Source organism: Oreochromis niloticus, linkage group LG22 (assembly GCF_001858045.2).
Source record: "Oreochromis niloticus isolate F11D_XX linkage group LG22, O_niloticus_UMD_NMBU, whole genome shotgun sequence".
Classification (NCBI taxonomy): Eukaryota; Metazoa; Chordata; class Actinopteri; order Cichliformes; family Cichlidae; genus Oreochromis; species Oreochromis niloticus.
In genome coordinates this window covers 25,168,179-25,183,838 of record NC_031985.2, presented here as the reverse complement: position 1 = coordinate 25,183,838, position 15,660 = coordinate 25,168,179, and the positions used below count along the sequence as shown (strand labels likewise).

General features: G+C 39.3%; 2 protein-coding genes across 2 annotated transcripts; both read left to right on the top strand.

The window, feature by feature from the left end:
- The first annotated feature begins 8,147 nt into the window (after positions 1-8,147).
- Positions 8,148-9,313, top strand: npvf (neuropeptide VF precursor). The gene is given in 3 exon segments (NM_001311327.1): positions 8,148-8,300; positions 8,758-9,125; positions 9,241-9,313. Coding segments are annotated over 3 exon segments (594 nt in total).
- A 1,875-nt stretch (positions 9,314-11,188) lies between these two features.
- LOC100693973 (cytochrome c-a-like) lies at positions 11,189-13,735 on the top strand. The gene is given in 5 exon segments (XM_013273568.3): positions 11,189-11,577; positions 11,816-11,865; positions 11,998-12,125; positions 12,127-12,173; positions 12,900-13,735. Coding segments are annotated over 3 exon segments (315 nt in total). The 5' UTR covers positions 11,189-11,577; positions 11,816-11,865; positions 11,998-12,006; the 3' UTR covers positions 13,049-13,735.
- Positions 13,736-15,660: the final 1,925 nt, after the last annotated feature.

Below are 15,660 nucleotides of genomic sequence, written 5' to 3'. Positions count from 1 at the left end.
ATTCCCAATGTGGTAAACTGAAGTGACTTTGAAGAGACTGAAAATATGCATGCTTGCACTAAAACTAATAAGATTTTTTTTTCCTTGCATGTTCAAAAACGTACTGTTCCTGCCTCATTTGCTTCAGGCTCTGCACAGGGTTCAGCTGCATCTTGGGGAAAGGTCAGAGGTCGCAGCGCAGCTCCCTGCGTGGGTGTCTTTTAACCATTTGACCTCCTCTGACCCTTTGAACAGCAGCCGAACTGGCTGTCCAACTGGGAGCAGAGAGAAGGCCCAGAGGTCAGGAGAAGAAGCCTTTTCTCAAACTTCAGCTTCTTTTCCTGTCTTATTTCTGTATCTCACTTTTCTTCCTAAAACTGAAATATTTCTTACATGCCTAAGTCTTAATTTGGCAATAAAAATGAAGTGGGGAGTTTAAAAAAAAGAAGAAGAAGAAGAAGAATTGTTTTTTAAGACACCAGTGGATTTTCTATTTATTCACCAGGCTTTAAAGATGTTTCCAGAGCCCAAGGATAATGAAAGTCACTCAACAGATAAACGGCTGTGCAAACATTCAAGGAAAGCAAGAAAGTTGCAGGGGTTGTTTCTTGTTTTATTTATTTGTCATGTGCAGAACAGAAAGTGTTTCAAAACTCATTTCATTTATTTCTGTTTTCCTTTTCCTTCTTCGTCTTACTACTCTATTTCTCTCACCACCGGGTTTCTGCTTCTGTTTTTACATTTTATTGCCGGACCTCAATCACTCATCTTCACCACCATCCATGTGTTGTTTATCTCTTTCCACTTGAACAGACTGTAGGCTTTTATATTCGGGGTGAAAGGATTATATCTTATAAGACAAACTAAAGCTGTGGCAGATTTTTTCAACCAGGCCAAAGCATTTTTACACACACTCTCACACACAAACACACACACCCTCTACTTGGGCCCCTTTTTACTCCCCCCATCCTTCCCATCCTCCAACTACCCCCCTTCTCTCTCTCTCTCTCTCATCAAGGGTCATTTGCTCAGCTTCCTGCCTGCCTGTCTTCGCTTTTCCTCTCCTGCTCTTATTGGTGGGTTTCTAGTAGGCTATGATTGGTTTACACTGAGAGCACCTCCCCCTCTTTGACAGCTATTAAACACCTCCTCCTTTTCTAGGACACTCCCTCTGTCCATTAAGGGCAGCCCCCTCCTGACTCTCCGCCTCTCCTGTAAGTGCTCCTCCTCCTCTGCAAACTGGGGAAGAGGTGTGTAAGAGTGCCACCTGGTGGACAGTGCGTTTTGCACTGAGCATCGTCCGGCTTAAAAACTCTACATGCTGCACTAAATGCGCTTCTTTTACATTTTTTAAAAAGTCGTCAAAAAAGAATAAGCCAATAAATAGTTAAAGGAAAAGGTGTGAAAGCAAAAAAAAATATTAAACGTGAAGTAAACTGAGCAGAATTTTTTTTGCATTTTAAATAAGATACAGCTGAAGAAAACATGAACTTATTCATCCTAAAAGAATAAATTAAGGCAACAGAAAATTATTATTGTATGCATACTGTATGTATACTATATTTCTTCCGTGAAACTGACACATTTTCTATTTGCTTGAGTTCCCAACACGTGCAGAGTGCCTTTACAAAACCAGCCCCGTGTTTTGTTATATTAGATGTTTTGTAGGGAGCAATCATTTCTGCTTTTTTTTTTTTATTTCATCTGAATGATAAATATGTACACTGGTTTCAGACTAATGTGTTAAAAATCAAAACCAGATGGTTGTCAGTCAGTTAGAACCTCCATGTGTATCCAGGACCAATTATTTAACCCATGAGTTAAATAATCAAAATTCCAGCTTTTCAGCAACTAAGAAGCGTACTTGTTTTAGAAAACTGTTTTATGTTTATGATCCAAAACATTTTAATGAATTCCTTTAAATCGTTTAATCAAAGGCAATTTGGCAATCTGACCCTGATTTTTCTCAATGCAAAACACACAATCTCTAAATTACTTGTTAACTCCACAATACGCTACTTGTGAAGATGCTGTGAAATTGCTCTGTTTTCTCCGGGCATCTCAGGCTAATCATCATCTGAATAGGAGCCATCAGTTCAGCATACAGATCACAGACGGTGTGTACGCTGAAGGATAAATTGCCAAGTCAGGGCTGATAAAATCAAAGTATATTTTCGGGGTGACAGGTAAACTGACAACAAGTCCAGTGGCCTTCTTTTTAAGCTCCTGAGACTACCATGGCCTCAATAACCGAGACAGACATCTGATTTGTTAGTGGATGTTCCTTAATATAGTTTATATGAAAATTAGACAAAAGGGAGTTTGGGTTTTTTTTTAAATTGTGGCCACATGTGATGATCTGTGTCTATTCTTCTCAACATTTGTCAACAGATCCTAATGACTTGATCCAACCAAAGCCTGACACAGTTTATTCCTCTGTGCTGCAGGGCTCCATTGTTCCTTAAAAGCTACTTAAACTCTTAAATGTGACACATAATGGCATTTAGCTAACATTATAAAATGAAACAGACCCTAAAAGATGGGGTAGTTATTTCTGTTTGAGTTGCTGTTGCTAAAGATTGCAGTGCTGCTTTATTTGTCTTCATTGGTTCGCAGTAGAGTTGATAGCCACTCACAAGCTAAGGGAAATTAAGTTTGAAAAACAGTGAAAAATACATTTTTGGTTTTGGTCCTTGCTTAGGACTTATTAGAAAATATTTGTTGTTTTTTGTGTAATCCTGTTCTGTACAGTTACCACATGTCACACCATAACTAAATGGGATAATTCACGATCTTGTCCTGGGATTGTCTCCATAAGGGCATTGCAGTCAAAGTCTGCCTGTGTAAAAGGCTAAATACTTTTATATAAATTCTATCTTGATGTGCTAAGACATATTTCCAAATGCCTTTTATTGGGCTTCCTTTTTCATGGCTGTCGTGTGATAGACGTAGATCTATCTATCAGCATCCACCACCATCCGAGACACAGAATCACTCGAGCGTCTGTCTGCCCAGCGTCACTTTGTCTTCCCTTGCATTATAATGCTGTAATTCCACATAAATTGATCTGATCATTGACAATACCATACCCCTTCGCCAAGGTTTGATGAATGTGTCTCCTTGCTGAGTGTACAGGCATGTGGAGTGTTGTGATGATGACCCGGCCGATGTCTAAGTGCGGGGGGAGATAAAACTCGACATAAATCAGCTCAACGGGGTGATAACAGCGTGCTCCCACAAATCAACGCAGGAATCTGAGGGTGTCCCTGTGCTCGAGAGGAATTCTGGGAAGTTTGCCAAATCTCGGACAGACACTGAAAGAGACAACCGAGAGTCAGCGGACTCATTCTTCTCTCTTTCTTGCTCTGTTTATATTCCTTTTCTTTTTGCTTCTGTCTGTATTTGCTTTATTAACTGCAGTTTTTCCAGTTAATAAGATCATTTTAATTGCAGTTGATTAATTTGAATTTGACATCAGCAGTAATGATTTTTTTAAACTGAGGAAAGGTGCTACAAGTTATTAGTAACATGACTGAGTGTTTTAGAAAAAACAATTCTAATGAGACCGAGTTGTTCCGAAATATAGAAAAGTTTGAGCACTCTGTAAAAGACTGTGTGGACTTTCAGATTTAGAGGAATCCATTTTTAATTTTCCTGAGCTATTTAGGATTAGTGCTGAGAAAAGGTAAACATGTCTTCAGATGGGGACACTGGGTTTATTTTATAGCATAATGCAATCCAGTCACCATTGCTGAACAAAGTATTAAACACTTTCTTCAGCAGAATGAAGTATAAGGTGCAGAAAAGCCGAGCTGTAATGTCCCCATATGTAGAATCTCAGGAGGCTTCTCATCATCAGGGGTGCAAGATATTCAAGAGACAAGTCAGTCAGTTTAGTTACAATGGAGACTTTTGAAAACTATTTTCAGTGACCAAAGTTCATCACTGCATCTATAAATGTAAGACAAAACCGTATATAGAAAAAGAGAAAGACTGAGAAAAGCTGCCACTGAGATGTGAGATTGAACATTTTTCTGCAGTTAGACAGTTTAGCTGCTCCGGGATAAACTGCAAAGAAGCAGCTAGCTTACTCTAAGTGCTCAGGCCTAAAGTCATCAACTGGTGTGCAAGTACTTACATGGCATCAGTAACTTCCACATCTGCGAAGTCGTGATTCACGTGGAACAATAAATACAGGTTTTGGAGGAAGATATGCTGCCATCACCAGGATGCCTTTTCTCTGGGAAGGTTTGCTTATTTCAGCAAGACAGTGCCAAACTACATTCTCCATACTAAAACAATTCACTTATCTGATCTGTCTGCAATCCATAAAATTAAAATGATTTGCAGATTATTGCATTCTGCTTTTGGAAAGTTGTATTTGCAGAATTTACTTAGCCTTGTTTCCACTGTATCTTCTAGGTTAGTTCTTAATGAATTGCAATATAATGAAATTAAAAGACACACATGAAATTCAGGGGATATCTCATAAACCTAATACATACAAGTAATCATAAACACGAGTGCAATATTTGTCAAGAAAAACGTATTTCTGGAGGGCTGACGTGGTTTAAATCAAACTTGGGCCGTATTTCTATCAAGCAAACAGCATCTGTTTTCAAGTACGCAGAGGCAGAGAGGATGGGAAGGGGGGGCCCTAAAGCACGTAAATGGAAAGATGAAAAGGCTGCAGGGGTGGTGAGGGATGAACATTAAAAACATTAAGAAGAGAGAATTACAGTGGCAGCGAACAAGGTCTTCAAGGGAGTGCTGGGGGAGCTCAGCGAAAGAACAAAGGGAGAGCTTGAGGTATAGTGAAGCCTTCTCCGGATAGGACTCTAGATAAGTATCCGACACATGATCGTAAATCTCAAACCCCTTAGTCTGCAAGCTGAGGCCAGGGTCAGAGAGGAAAAGCGCAAAGAGAGAGGGGGGAGGGGGGGTGTAACACAGAAAAATAGATTGAAACAATACCCATAAAAAAACACTTTATTCTGAATCACTAAAACCAGATGTGATTCAGATACTTTAAGCACAGAGGTGGAACTGGATGTGGCAACATGGAAAACGGCAACAATGATAAGTTCGCGTTCAAATGAAAATTTACCTGCGGGTCGTCATTAAAACCTGCTGCCTCTCAACAGGCATTCCTCACATTCTGTCTGCGTAGACAGCTCCAGTGAGTCATTTGTGCATCTAAAAACACTAATCACACCTTCAGAAACAGGAATGATGAGTGAGGTCATCCATACTCCTGTGGTGCAAATATTTGTCACAGCTGAACTGTCCGACGGTTGCTAGATACAGATACAGAGGCGGAAAAAATGCTTCTTTTTCTCCCCCTCTTGATTTCTCATCAAGAGAGCAGACCTCTCAATCATTACAACAATTTCTGCTGTATGCACTATTTATCAGTGTGATCTATCAATGTATTGTCCATATAGTTTGTTATTACATACATCTGGCTTCATGCAGCATAACAAAAAAAAAAATTGTCCTTGGTTCATGTGGCAAGTGGCAACTTCAATGTCATGATTTCCTTGTATAAATACTAAAATAAACTACACAAGCTATATTGCTGTCTCTTTGTGTCAACCCTTTGATAGACTGGTGGCCTGTCGGATGAGTGGTTAAGAAAAATACTTCGGTTTAGGAACAACTTTTACTTTTACATTTGTCAAACAGGCATGGCAAAACATGACATTGACATGTGGACTGGGAGGTATGTTACACAACACCCACAGAGAGCCCACGTGCACAGTCACATGACTGCAGAAAGTAATCTGGGTTATTTCATGAGCGTATACTCTAATGGATGATGTGCACCTTCTGATTTCTCAATAAGTGAAGTCTGCCGAATCAAAAGCATATTTGAAACAGATGATCTGTTGAATAGCATGTGGCTCACAGTTTTTGCACGCCAGGAAGAAAGCCCTTAAGAATGGGTCACATGATAAGAGGGGTTATCTGATCTGTGTCGTCAGAGCCAGAGGCCACAGTCATCATCAGTTTTACAGCCTTCTTACTGACAGACAGATTACCCATGGCAATAGGGGGCTTTACTCAGGCCAGGCCATTCAGCACTGAAGCTAAAAATCCAAACCAGAAATCAGTGAATTGCAAACCTCATAAATTCTTATTTTATTCACAACAGAACAGAGGAAACATATTAAATGTTAAAAATGAAACATTTTACTGTTTCATGAGAAATACTGGCTGATTTTTAATCTAATGGCAGTAACACATCTCAAAAAAGTTGGGAGAAGGGAATAAAAGACTGAAAAAGTAAGTGGTGCTAGAAAAGAAAAAGCTGAAGAAACATTTTGCCAATTAATTAGGTTGATTGGCATTGTGTCAGTAACATTATCAGGTATAGAAAAAGCTTCTCAGAAGTAAAGACAGGTAGAGGTTCACCAAAAATCTACAATTAATCTACAACTTCACAATAATGTCCCTCAACATGAAACTGTGAAGACTTTAAATATCTCATTAAACATAATACAAAATACAAAGTACATAATAATATCAAAAGACTGTTGAGGCCGAAAGTCAATTTTGAATCCCTGCGATCTTTAGGCTTTCAGGTGACACTGCATTAAAAACAGGGAAGTATTTCCAGAAATCACTGTCTGTGAACACGGTTCACCACAAGGTGTCATTCACAAATTTAGGTTTAAGCTCTATTATGCAAAGAAGAAGGCATATGTGCGGATAACCTAGAAACGCACATCTTCTCTTTGTCAAAGGTTTAAAATAGACTGAGACAAAGCGTAAAAGCAGCGTTATAATCAGACAAATCAAAATGTGAAATTCTTATTGGAAAAATATGGATGCTGCATCCTCCAGACTGAAGAGAGGAGGGACCATTAGGTTTGTTATCAATGCTCTGTTCAAAAGCCTCCATCTCAGATTTTACAGGGATGCATTAGTACCTGTGGAATTAGCAGCTTGCAGATGTATAGATCTTTTAGAGCGACATATGTTCCCATCCAGATCACGTCTTTTTCAGAGAAGGCCTTGCATATTTCAGCAAGACAATGCTGAACCCCATCCTGCATCTATTAAAACAGCATGGCTTCATAGTAGAAGAGTCCAGGTGCTGAATTGGAGTCCAGATGTTTCACCAACTGAAAGCGTGTGAGGCATTATGAAATTAAAAAAGATAATAATACAACAAAGCAGACCCAGGCCTGCTGAGCAGCTCGACTCCTCTATCAGGCAAGAATGGGACACCAAGTCCAGCAGCTGGTCTCCTCAGGTCCCATTTATGGACTGGGATGCTACACAGTGGGAAATATGGCCCTGTCCCAATGCTTTCAAGACCTGCTGCAGCTATTAAATTCAAAATGACTTCATTGTTTTCTTAAAATGGTACACTTTTTCACTTTGAACATTTTATATATTTTAAAATATGCCTTTATGAGATTTGCAAGTTATTCCATGTTTTTTCTGCTTCTTGTTTTGTTTTGTTTTGGCTTGTTTTTTTGTTTTTTGTTTTTTGACATATTACACGGCATCCCAACTATTTCAGAGCTTCGTTTGTAGATGCGTAGACCGAGGTGTTTCTTATAAATATCACATTTCTTTAAAAAGAATTAGAATAATTTAATACCATAATTCAGACTAACTGAATTTAGAATAAGGATAGAACGAGGATATTTACATGCATGTAAATGTAAACATTTTAGTTACACTGTAAAGAAAACTTACAAGAAATCCTTACAAAAATTATAAACACTTTTATTTTAAAACAGTGCCCTGCCTTTATCGGGGTAATTTTTTGGAATGTTTTGTTCTGGCTCACTGTAAATTGTGGTGCTAAAAAATGAATCGGGCCGTTTGGTATCTTTGTTGAACACCTGTTTTTGCTTCCTGTCAACTTCCTGCTTTCAACGAAACTAAACCGAAAACACGCTGACTGGTTCATTCAGCAGCCTAATTAGGACATACATACCTCCTCAAATATATCCTTCAGAGAAGGATAATTAGTAGGGTCAGGAATTTCCTCCTGTTAAATTAGGCTGAAGATGTATGTGCATGTGTTTGACTGTCTTCATCACACACCGCCAGTGACGCATGCTTTCAGGGACCTTTAATACCTGCAGACACTGTGGTAACCATGTGTCCTGAGGCTGTGCTCAGAGAAGTTGTGAAATATGGTTGTTAATATGTTGGTAACAATGATACTGTCTGCGCTCCTGATGCTCCGGGGTCTTGGAGGGTCTGATGTACATGTCTTTGGTAAATCAGTCCGCAGCGGTAAAACCTTGCTCAGCAGCAATGACGGCACATATTCTGTGAGGAAACAGCCACACCAAGAGGTAAGAACTAATTAGACCCATAACTTCTTAGTAAATGAGAAAAACATGTTTTGTGAACTGATTTAAATTTTCAGAAATTGGTTAAAGTGTGAAAACCTCAAATAATCTTCAATTTCTTGAGCTTAAAAATGTAACCACATGGTAATTTTAGCTGATGTACAAGATTGCTAAATGAATAGCTGAGCAGATAAAAAAGGCAATTCAAATAGATCATCTTGGGCTCTCCAAAATTAGCTTTTGCAGGCATTGTTTTACTTTTTTGCAGAAAAGTATGAGGTATGAGCATAACCTGTGGTGCCAACTAATGATTGCTTTTGCTGTGAACGGAAAAAAAATTTAAATGAATGTGGAAAAAAAATGTCCTTGACCCAGAAGTGAACCAGCAAATGTTTGGCTTGCAAAACAACTGAAACAGTGCATAATGTGCATAATATTTCATCTGATCTCTTGTTTCTAGACTAAAAATGAAATCCACAGGAGCTTAGATCTCGAGAGCTTCAATATACACGTGGCTCCCACCACCAGCAAATTCAGCCTCCCAACCATCATCAGGTTCTATCCGCCCACTGTCAAACCCCTCCACCTGCACGCCAACATGCCGTTGCGCTTTGGGAGACAGAGTGATGAAAGGACACCAAACTCCTCTCCCAACCTGCCCCAGAGGTTTGGAAGATCCTGGGAGGCGATTCGAGTGTGTGCAGAGTGCCCGAGCGTCAGACGAGCACCGAACCAACTGCTGTCTCAAAGATTTGAGAGGAATAGTCCCTACTGGAAGCTTCTGAGGACTGTGGCCAGTGAACAGTTATTAAACACTGGTTTGCACTGGTAGGTAAATCATGTCCTTAATGACGTTCTTATCTATCTTCAACCTCGGGTGCACTCCTGAGAAGGAATGGGTGTCCCATTGTGCATTTGCAAACAGTGTGCTTTGTTCCTACAGGGCTGAAAACTTTGATTCAACAACTACCTCAGATGAAGAAACAGAGCTGGAAGAAAAAAAGAGTAAAGAGTGATTTTTGTCTATAGGGCTCTGTAGGATGTAAATATCAACATTTATTGATTTTATTGTATAGACAAGTGCTTAAAGTGAAACATTTGAGGAAAATCTTGTATGTCTCTTTAAATAAAGTTACACATATTGTGATGGAAAGCACTTTGAATAAATTTTCATATTTCATATTGAGTCAGAGAAATTTTTCTCTTACATCTGTCTTGACTTTGCACAGTTGACCTAGCAACGGTCATGAGCAATGTTTAAACCTCAGCCCTGCAATCGCAAACTATTCAGTCCTGATCCAAAGGAGTGTCAGTGGGCTGTGCCATTGGGAATAAAATTGATTTACACAAACATTAATATCCTGTGATGGTGGTCCATTCCTCCAGCTAATGCTGTGATTATCTCAGACATTGTTTAAATTTTTCATCAGTTTTGCTTTTCAGTACTTCTTTGGAGAAATCATTTTATTGTTAAATTTTTTTTTTTAACCTTGCAGTTAACTATGTTAGCACCTGGCATCCACTGAAACCCTGCCGATACAGGAGCACCTTTACGGCATGTGACCCTGCAGTTCAGCGATTAACCACAAGAGGGGGACAAAAACACAATCAAAGTGGCAACTGTGATCTTTCTGCTCAGCCTCTAGTTTGAAAATTAATTCACTGTTTTCATAATAATTCCAGTAAATATATATTTAACAAAGAAAATATGCTTCCTTATCTTCCTATAGTGGCATGTAAATAAACTCCTCGTGTCCTGGAAACCACCAACTATATCTGTGCATACTCTGTCAGTAGTGGGGGTACATCAGGGTAATATGAAGTGTTTCGACAGGCAAAGAGGTTAGAATACTGGTGATTGGTGCAATATAATGAGATAGTTTAAAAAAAATTCCTTCTGACATTTTGTATTCAGTGTTTTGTATATCGGTGGCTAGGTTGGTGTGGAGGTTAGCGCTGCAAGAATTCAAACCTTCTCAGGGGCTTTGTTGGGTTTCCCTCTGGATTCAGTGTATGTGTAGGGTTAACTGCTTTCTAAGCTGGTTGTAGATGCAGATGTGAGATAGAAAATGCTTTGAGAAAGAGTAAATATACATAACTTGCAATAGCATTAAATAAAGTATGGCTATCCCGTAGCCAGTTTTACACCCTTTACATTAGAGCCTTAGCTGGATAATACAACAAATAAAAAATCTGTTGGCTGGCCTGGATAGTGTGGTTTTTAACAGGTGAAGATGAGAGATGAGGAGCTGTCTTTATAAATCCATTATGATTGCGTAATGGTGACAAATGCATTTTAATCTGCAGATGAACCTTCAAACTGCAAGTGGGGATCACTGTAAAAATAGATTTCATAGAGGTGTTTCTCAAAAGGAAAATTTATACTTTGTAAGTCTATCTCTAACACTTTAAAGAGTTATCTTATAAAACAGAAGGCTTATAGGGAAGGAAGTCCACATTAAAGCAAGGCAGTTGTGTTTCTTTAAAATTGTTATTCACTTAATGTAATTTCTTAAGTCTGAGCAGACAATTGCATTGCATTGTATTACTGTTAGTATTACAGAGTAAAGCAGGGACGTTAACACACAAAACATTAAGCACACAGAAAATTCCCACTGTTTCCTCAGTACTGTGCATCCTGTACTAAGGGTGCTATCGCTTTTTTAGATAAAGCTCTTTATGCCATCCACCTGTTAAAAATACACCTTTCTTGGTTCACTGGAATGATTCTGAAAATGGTGACACTGATTTTGTTACTCCAGACTGAGGGAAAATGTGACCACCTTGGCTGTGTGTTGGTCTCCCTCTAGTGGCCAATCATTGTACCTGATGATCATGGATAAGTATTACGGGTGTCAGGTGGGTAAAAAGTTGAGCGCACATCTAAACAGAAAGAAAAAAATGACATTTATTATATTTTATCTGAACACAAGACCCAGTCCTGCTCAGGGCATCCACATATGTCAACATGGATGTGAGGCAGTTTTTTTCTTCCTAAGGAAAGACCTCATTGTGGGCTGGGTGTCGCTTTGCAGAGTCCTAAAAGCAAGGTAGCCCTGATTTCACAACCACGCACGTGCATGAGCACACACATTTTACCTCCCCCGACACTGCAGTCATAACTCCACCATACCTCGCCTACCTTCAGAAGCAGTGGGAGTGTCCTACTGAACCACTGCATATTCAACCACCATTATAATTTTGAGATCTTACTTTCTGAGCTTCAAACTATCCGGCGCAACGCTGAAGCTGAAGCTAAACACTGAACGTCTGTGCAGAGGTATTTCAGCCACAGTCCACTATCTGCAAGTTTCCCCTTTTGTTTGTTAACTGTTTATTTGTTTGTTTTTTATGTGTTTTTTTGGAGGATAACTGATGGCATAAATCTTTTCTCACTATGACTTTTTAGCAAAAGCGAGTAAATCTTCCTGCTCTATAATAAACTATTTTAGATTTTGTTTGTCTTTTAAACTTGTTGTTTTTTGTTTTTTTGTTTTTTTACATGTTTTTGTTCCCAGAACATCTTGATCCACATTTCATAACTTGTGCATTAACAGGCCGGAAGTTGGTGAGTGACTTTTTGCCTCTGGGCTACTGTTACGTGTAAATTTGTGTGTAATATATTTCCACTCGCTTCATATGTTACTCGTTTGGGCGTGACTCACTCCAGGTTGCACACTTTGCTTGTGTCTCCTCCCAGCCACTGGTGATGGGGGATGTCAAGAAAGGAAAGAAAGTGTTTGTGCAGAAATGCTCCCAGTGCCACACGGTGGGAAAGGGGGAGCGCCACAAGGTGGGGCCCAATCTGTGGGGACTGTTTGGAAGGCAGAGGGCAAGCACCTGGCTACTCCTATACACAGGCCAACATTGATAAAGGTACCATTGCTGTGCAGAACTCATCTTGGTTAGACTGACAGATTGATCTCCATCCATCTCAGCTTTGTGAAGCTTTGTGCCCAAGTCTTTTTTATGTAAAAAGATGCAAATCAGATTGGTGGAAAATCAAAGAGGAGTGAATAAGCCAGTACTAGTTTCTTCTGTGAAAAAGTCAATCATAATCAATCTATCCTCTAAGAACCGTTTCTTCATCTTTCAGCTGCTCCCTTTAGGAGTCGCTACAGTGAATCATCTGCCTCCATCTCACCCTATCCCTCAGCATCCTTTTCTTTTATGCCATCCCCCTGCATGTCCTCACTACATCCACAAATCTCCTCCGTAGTCTTCCTTGTTTTCATATTCAACATCCTGACAGAACAAACCTTCCTAATCTTACAAATTTCAGTAGAGCTTTGAATGTCAATTGTAATCTGCATTTTAACTCTCCTGTACTGGGATTTATGGGAGTTTTCCCTTGCAGTGCTCAGTCGTGTGCATATTTCTGCTATAATATTAAGAAAGGGTATGTTTCCCATACCTGATGGCCAGAGCAGCAGGCCTGAACAGGTAGCACAGTAGCTAGCATTCTTCTCCGATTCACAGCTCTGCTCTGAGATGAGCGATACAATTTAAATGCATATTACATACTTAAGAAGGCAGAATTGTGGAGACATGAATTTTTTTAATCTTACAGAATTAATTTTATTATTGTGTCTTCTTTTTTAGGTATTGTATGGGATGAAGACACTCTGAATGTTTACCTAGAAAATCCAAAAAAGTACATTCCAGGCACCAAGATGATCTTCAGTGGCATCAGAAAGAAAAAAGAGAGAAAGGATATTATAACCTACCTAAAGGAAGCCACCTCTGAATAGCACACACAATGCAGAATGCACAGCCAGAGACGGGCACAATGCACTGCACATCTATGGATAAAACTAAGTGTTCTCTTGATGTATATGTTTATCATCACACAAGTCAGACATCTTTGAAACTTTGCAGTCAGGGCATCTGTGAGAGCTTTTTTTATTTTTGTTGTTTTACAGCCACTTATGTGGCACACAAACTACTGCTGATCGATGCTTGTGTGGAACATTGTTAGAACTTTGTTTTCTGTTAACGTTCACTGTTCATAAGTGTTTTCTGTTTAGATGTATGAAATTGGGCAGGCTTTGTGTAAGAGGTTTTTAATCATCTTTTCAAACCACTGGGTGTTACAGACTTCGATCGCTACAGGGCTGCACTTTACTTTCACTGAATTCATTTCTGTTTTTGTTTCTGTTCTTTGTTTTTTTATGGATTGTATGGTCAACAAATAGATTGCTGTTGTATCAAAAAAAGATAAGAGAATAAGGAACAATGTAAAGTGCTTAGATTAATTTAACAGGCCTCATTCTTTATACTGAGTTGGCATGCTATTTTACATTTGCCAAACACCATTGACTTTGACCTTGTAGTGTTTAGTTAATCTTATATTAAAGACTTGCATAAAAACACAGCTGGTGTGATTTTTTTAAGGTTGCCATTTGTTTTCTTGAAGCACTGCTTTGTTTTTAATATGTTTGGCTTCACACAGCACTAGGATTCTAGCAGACAAAAATTTAGATCAAGAGACTAATAATATATTCATAGAGCATATATTTTTGAAGGACAAATTACTTTGCAAATCAGAACATGGTGTGCATTTGATGTGAAATTTAAACCTACCAACAGCTATCCTGAATCCTCTAGGTTTAAGGTTACAGATGGATAAAAGTGAGCAGAGAGAGCAAATGAGCTAAGTTTCTCCAGTAGGTGTCTATCCTCCAGCAGTCCTCTGCTGGCTCCTCCATCACACACTGCTCATTATCACTCTGCAGATACTATCACTGTTTTTTGCCCTTTTCTCCTTCTTCCTCCCAAACTACATGGATCAGAAAACCACCCCTACAGGCAATGGATGATCAGGATCTATTCCTAAGGAAGTTTACATACTTCAATTGGTGCAGCAAAAAATTAGAGATTTTCTATCAGTCAGTTGTGGTGAGTACAGTGTACCTTACTGGGGGTGCAGCATCGGAGCTGGTGACACCAAATGACTGAATATACTAATCACAAAGGCTGGCTCTGTGATTGACTGCAAATTGAACACTTTTGAAGCTGTGGTGGTGAGGAGATCATTGAACTATCTGCTATCCATTATGGAAAATGGCCACCCGGTCCACCACTTACGAGACAGGCACCGAGCACCTGCTCTAACAGATTGCGACGCTGGTAAAGTGTCTTGCACCAGGCCCTATTTGTCTATCTGCCTATTTTCCTTTGTAATCTTTGAGCTTCTGGCACATTTGGCAGGGTGGATGAAGTGCAGCCATGTACTGTATGATTGACCTTAGTGGGTGAAGAGGACTCTCAATTTCCATGAATAAATTGGAGTCTATTAGACAGATATGATACAAACCACTGCACCGCAGTACCTGTAATACCTACAGCATGTTCTAATCGCTCTAATAGAATATTATGGTCAACAGTATCGAACGCAGCACTGAGGTCAAGCAGGACAAGCACAGAGATGAGTCCACTGTCAGAGGCCATAAGAAGATCATTTGTAACCTTCACTAAAGCTGTTTCTGTGCTGTGATGAGCTCTGAAACCTGACTGAAACTCTTCAAATAAGCCATTCCTCTTTTTACGTCCTGTGTCTAATACTTAAAGTTATTTATTATAAAGTCTTCCATCCAAACCCTGACAAAGATGAGCTGAAAGGGGCCAGCACAGAGCAGCAACCTGAAGGTGAGGTGAGATTTTGTATGTTTGCAGATGCAGAAAACATGGCAGACCACTGTCTGTCTGCCCCATCAGCACACTGCAATAAAAGAATGAGGAAGCTGGCTGAGAACTTCTACTCCTGATGTGCACTTGACATCCACAGGACGACTAGAAAGAGACCGAGTCATGCAGAATGTTTTAATCTAGATCACGTGGCTGTGTTTTGTAGCACTCTGACCTTTTGTCTGATTAGCCACAGATATAATGTCTGAAGGCATTACTCATCTTAATGTCGAGATGAATTTGAATATGCACTTTCTGCTGTGCATTAAATCATTTCACTGTGTGTCAAACCATTTCAACATATCGGTCATTAAATTAAAGGGGAAATGAGAGGCTTTAATGATCAAATCTGTAGCATGCATGTATTAAATAATTGTTGTTTACATGTGAAGAGATCCTTTTTCAAAGGCTATTTCACCGGATCATCTTTTCTAAAGAATATAACAGGTTAAATTAGGATAAAATTTATGAAATGATTGTCAGCAGTTACTGAAACATTGTGAAAGTGAGTGAGTTTGTCCTTCCCATAGAGATTAATAAAGCCCTATTCTGTTCTATTCTATTCTATTCTACATCAGTGACCTGCATGTAAAGGAAAGATGTGTCCAGGAGAGAAGCCAGCATCACTGAGTCAGATCAAAAAATGATCACAATCAAATGATCCTCCTGTTCCTTA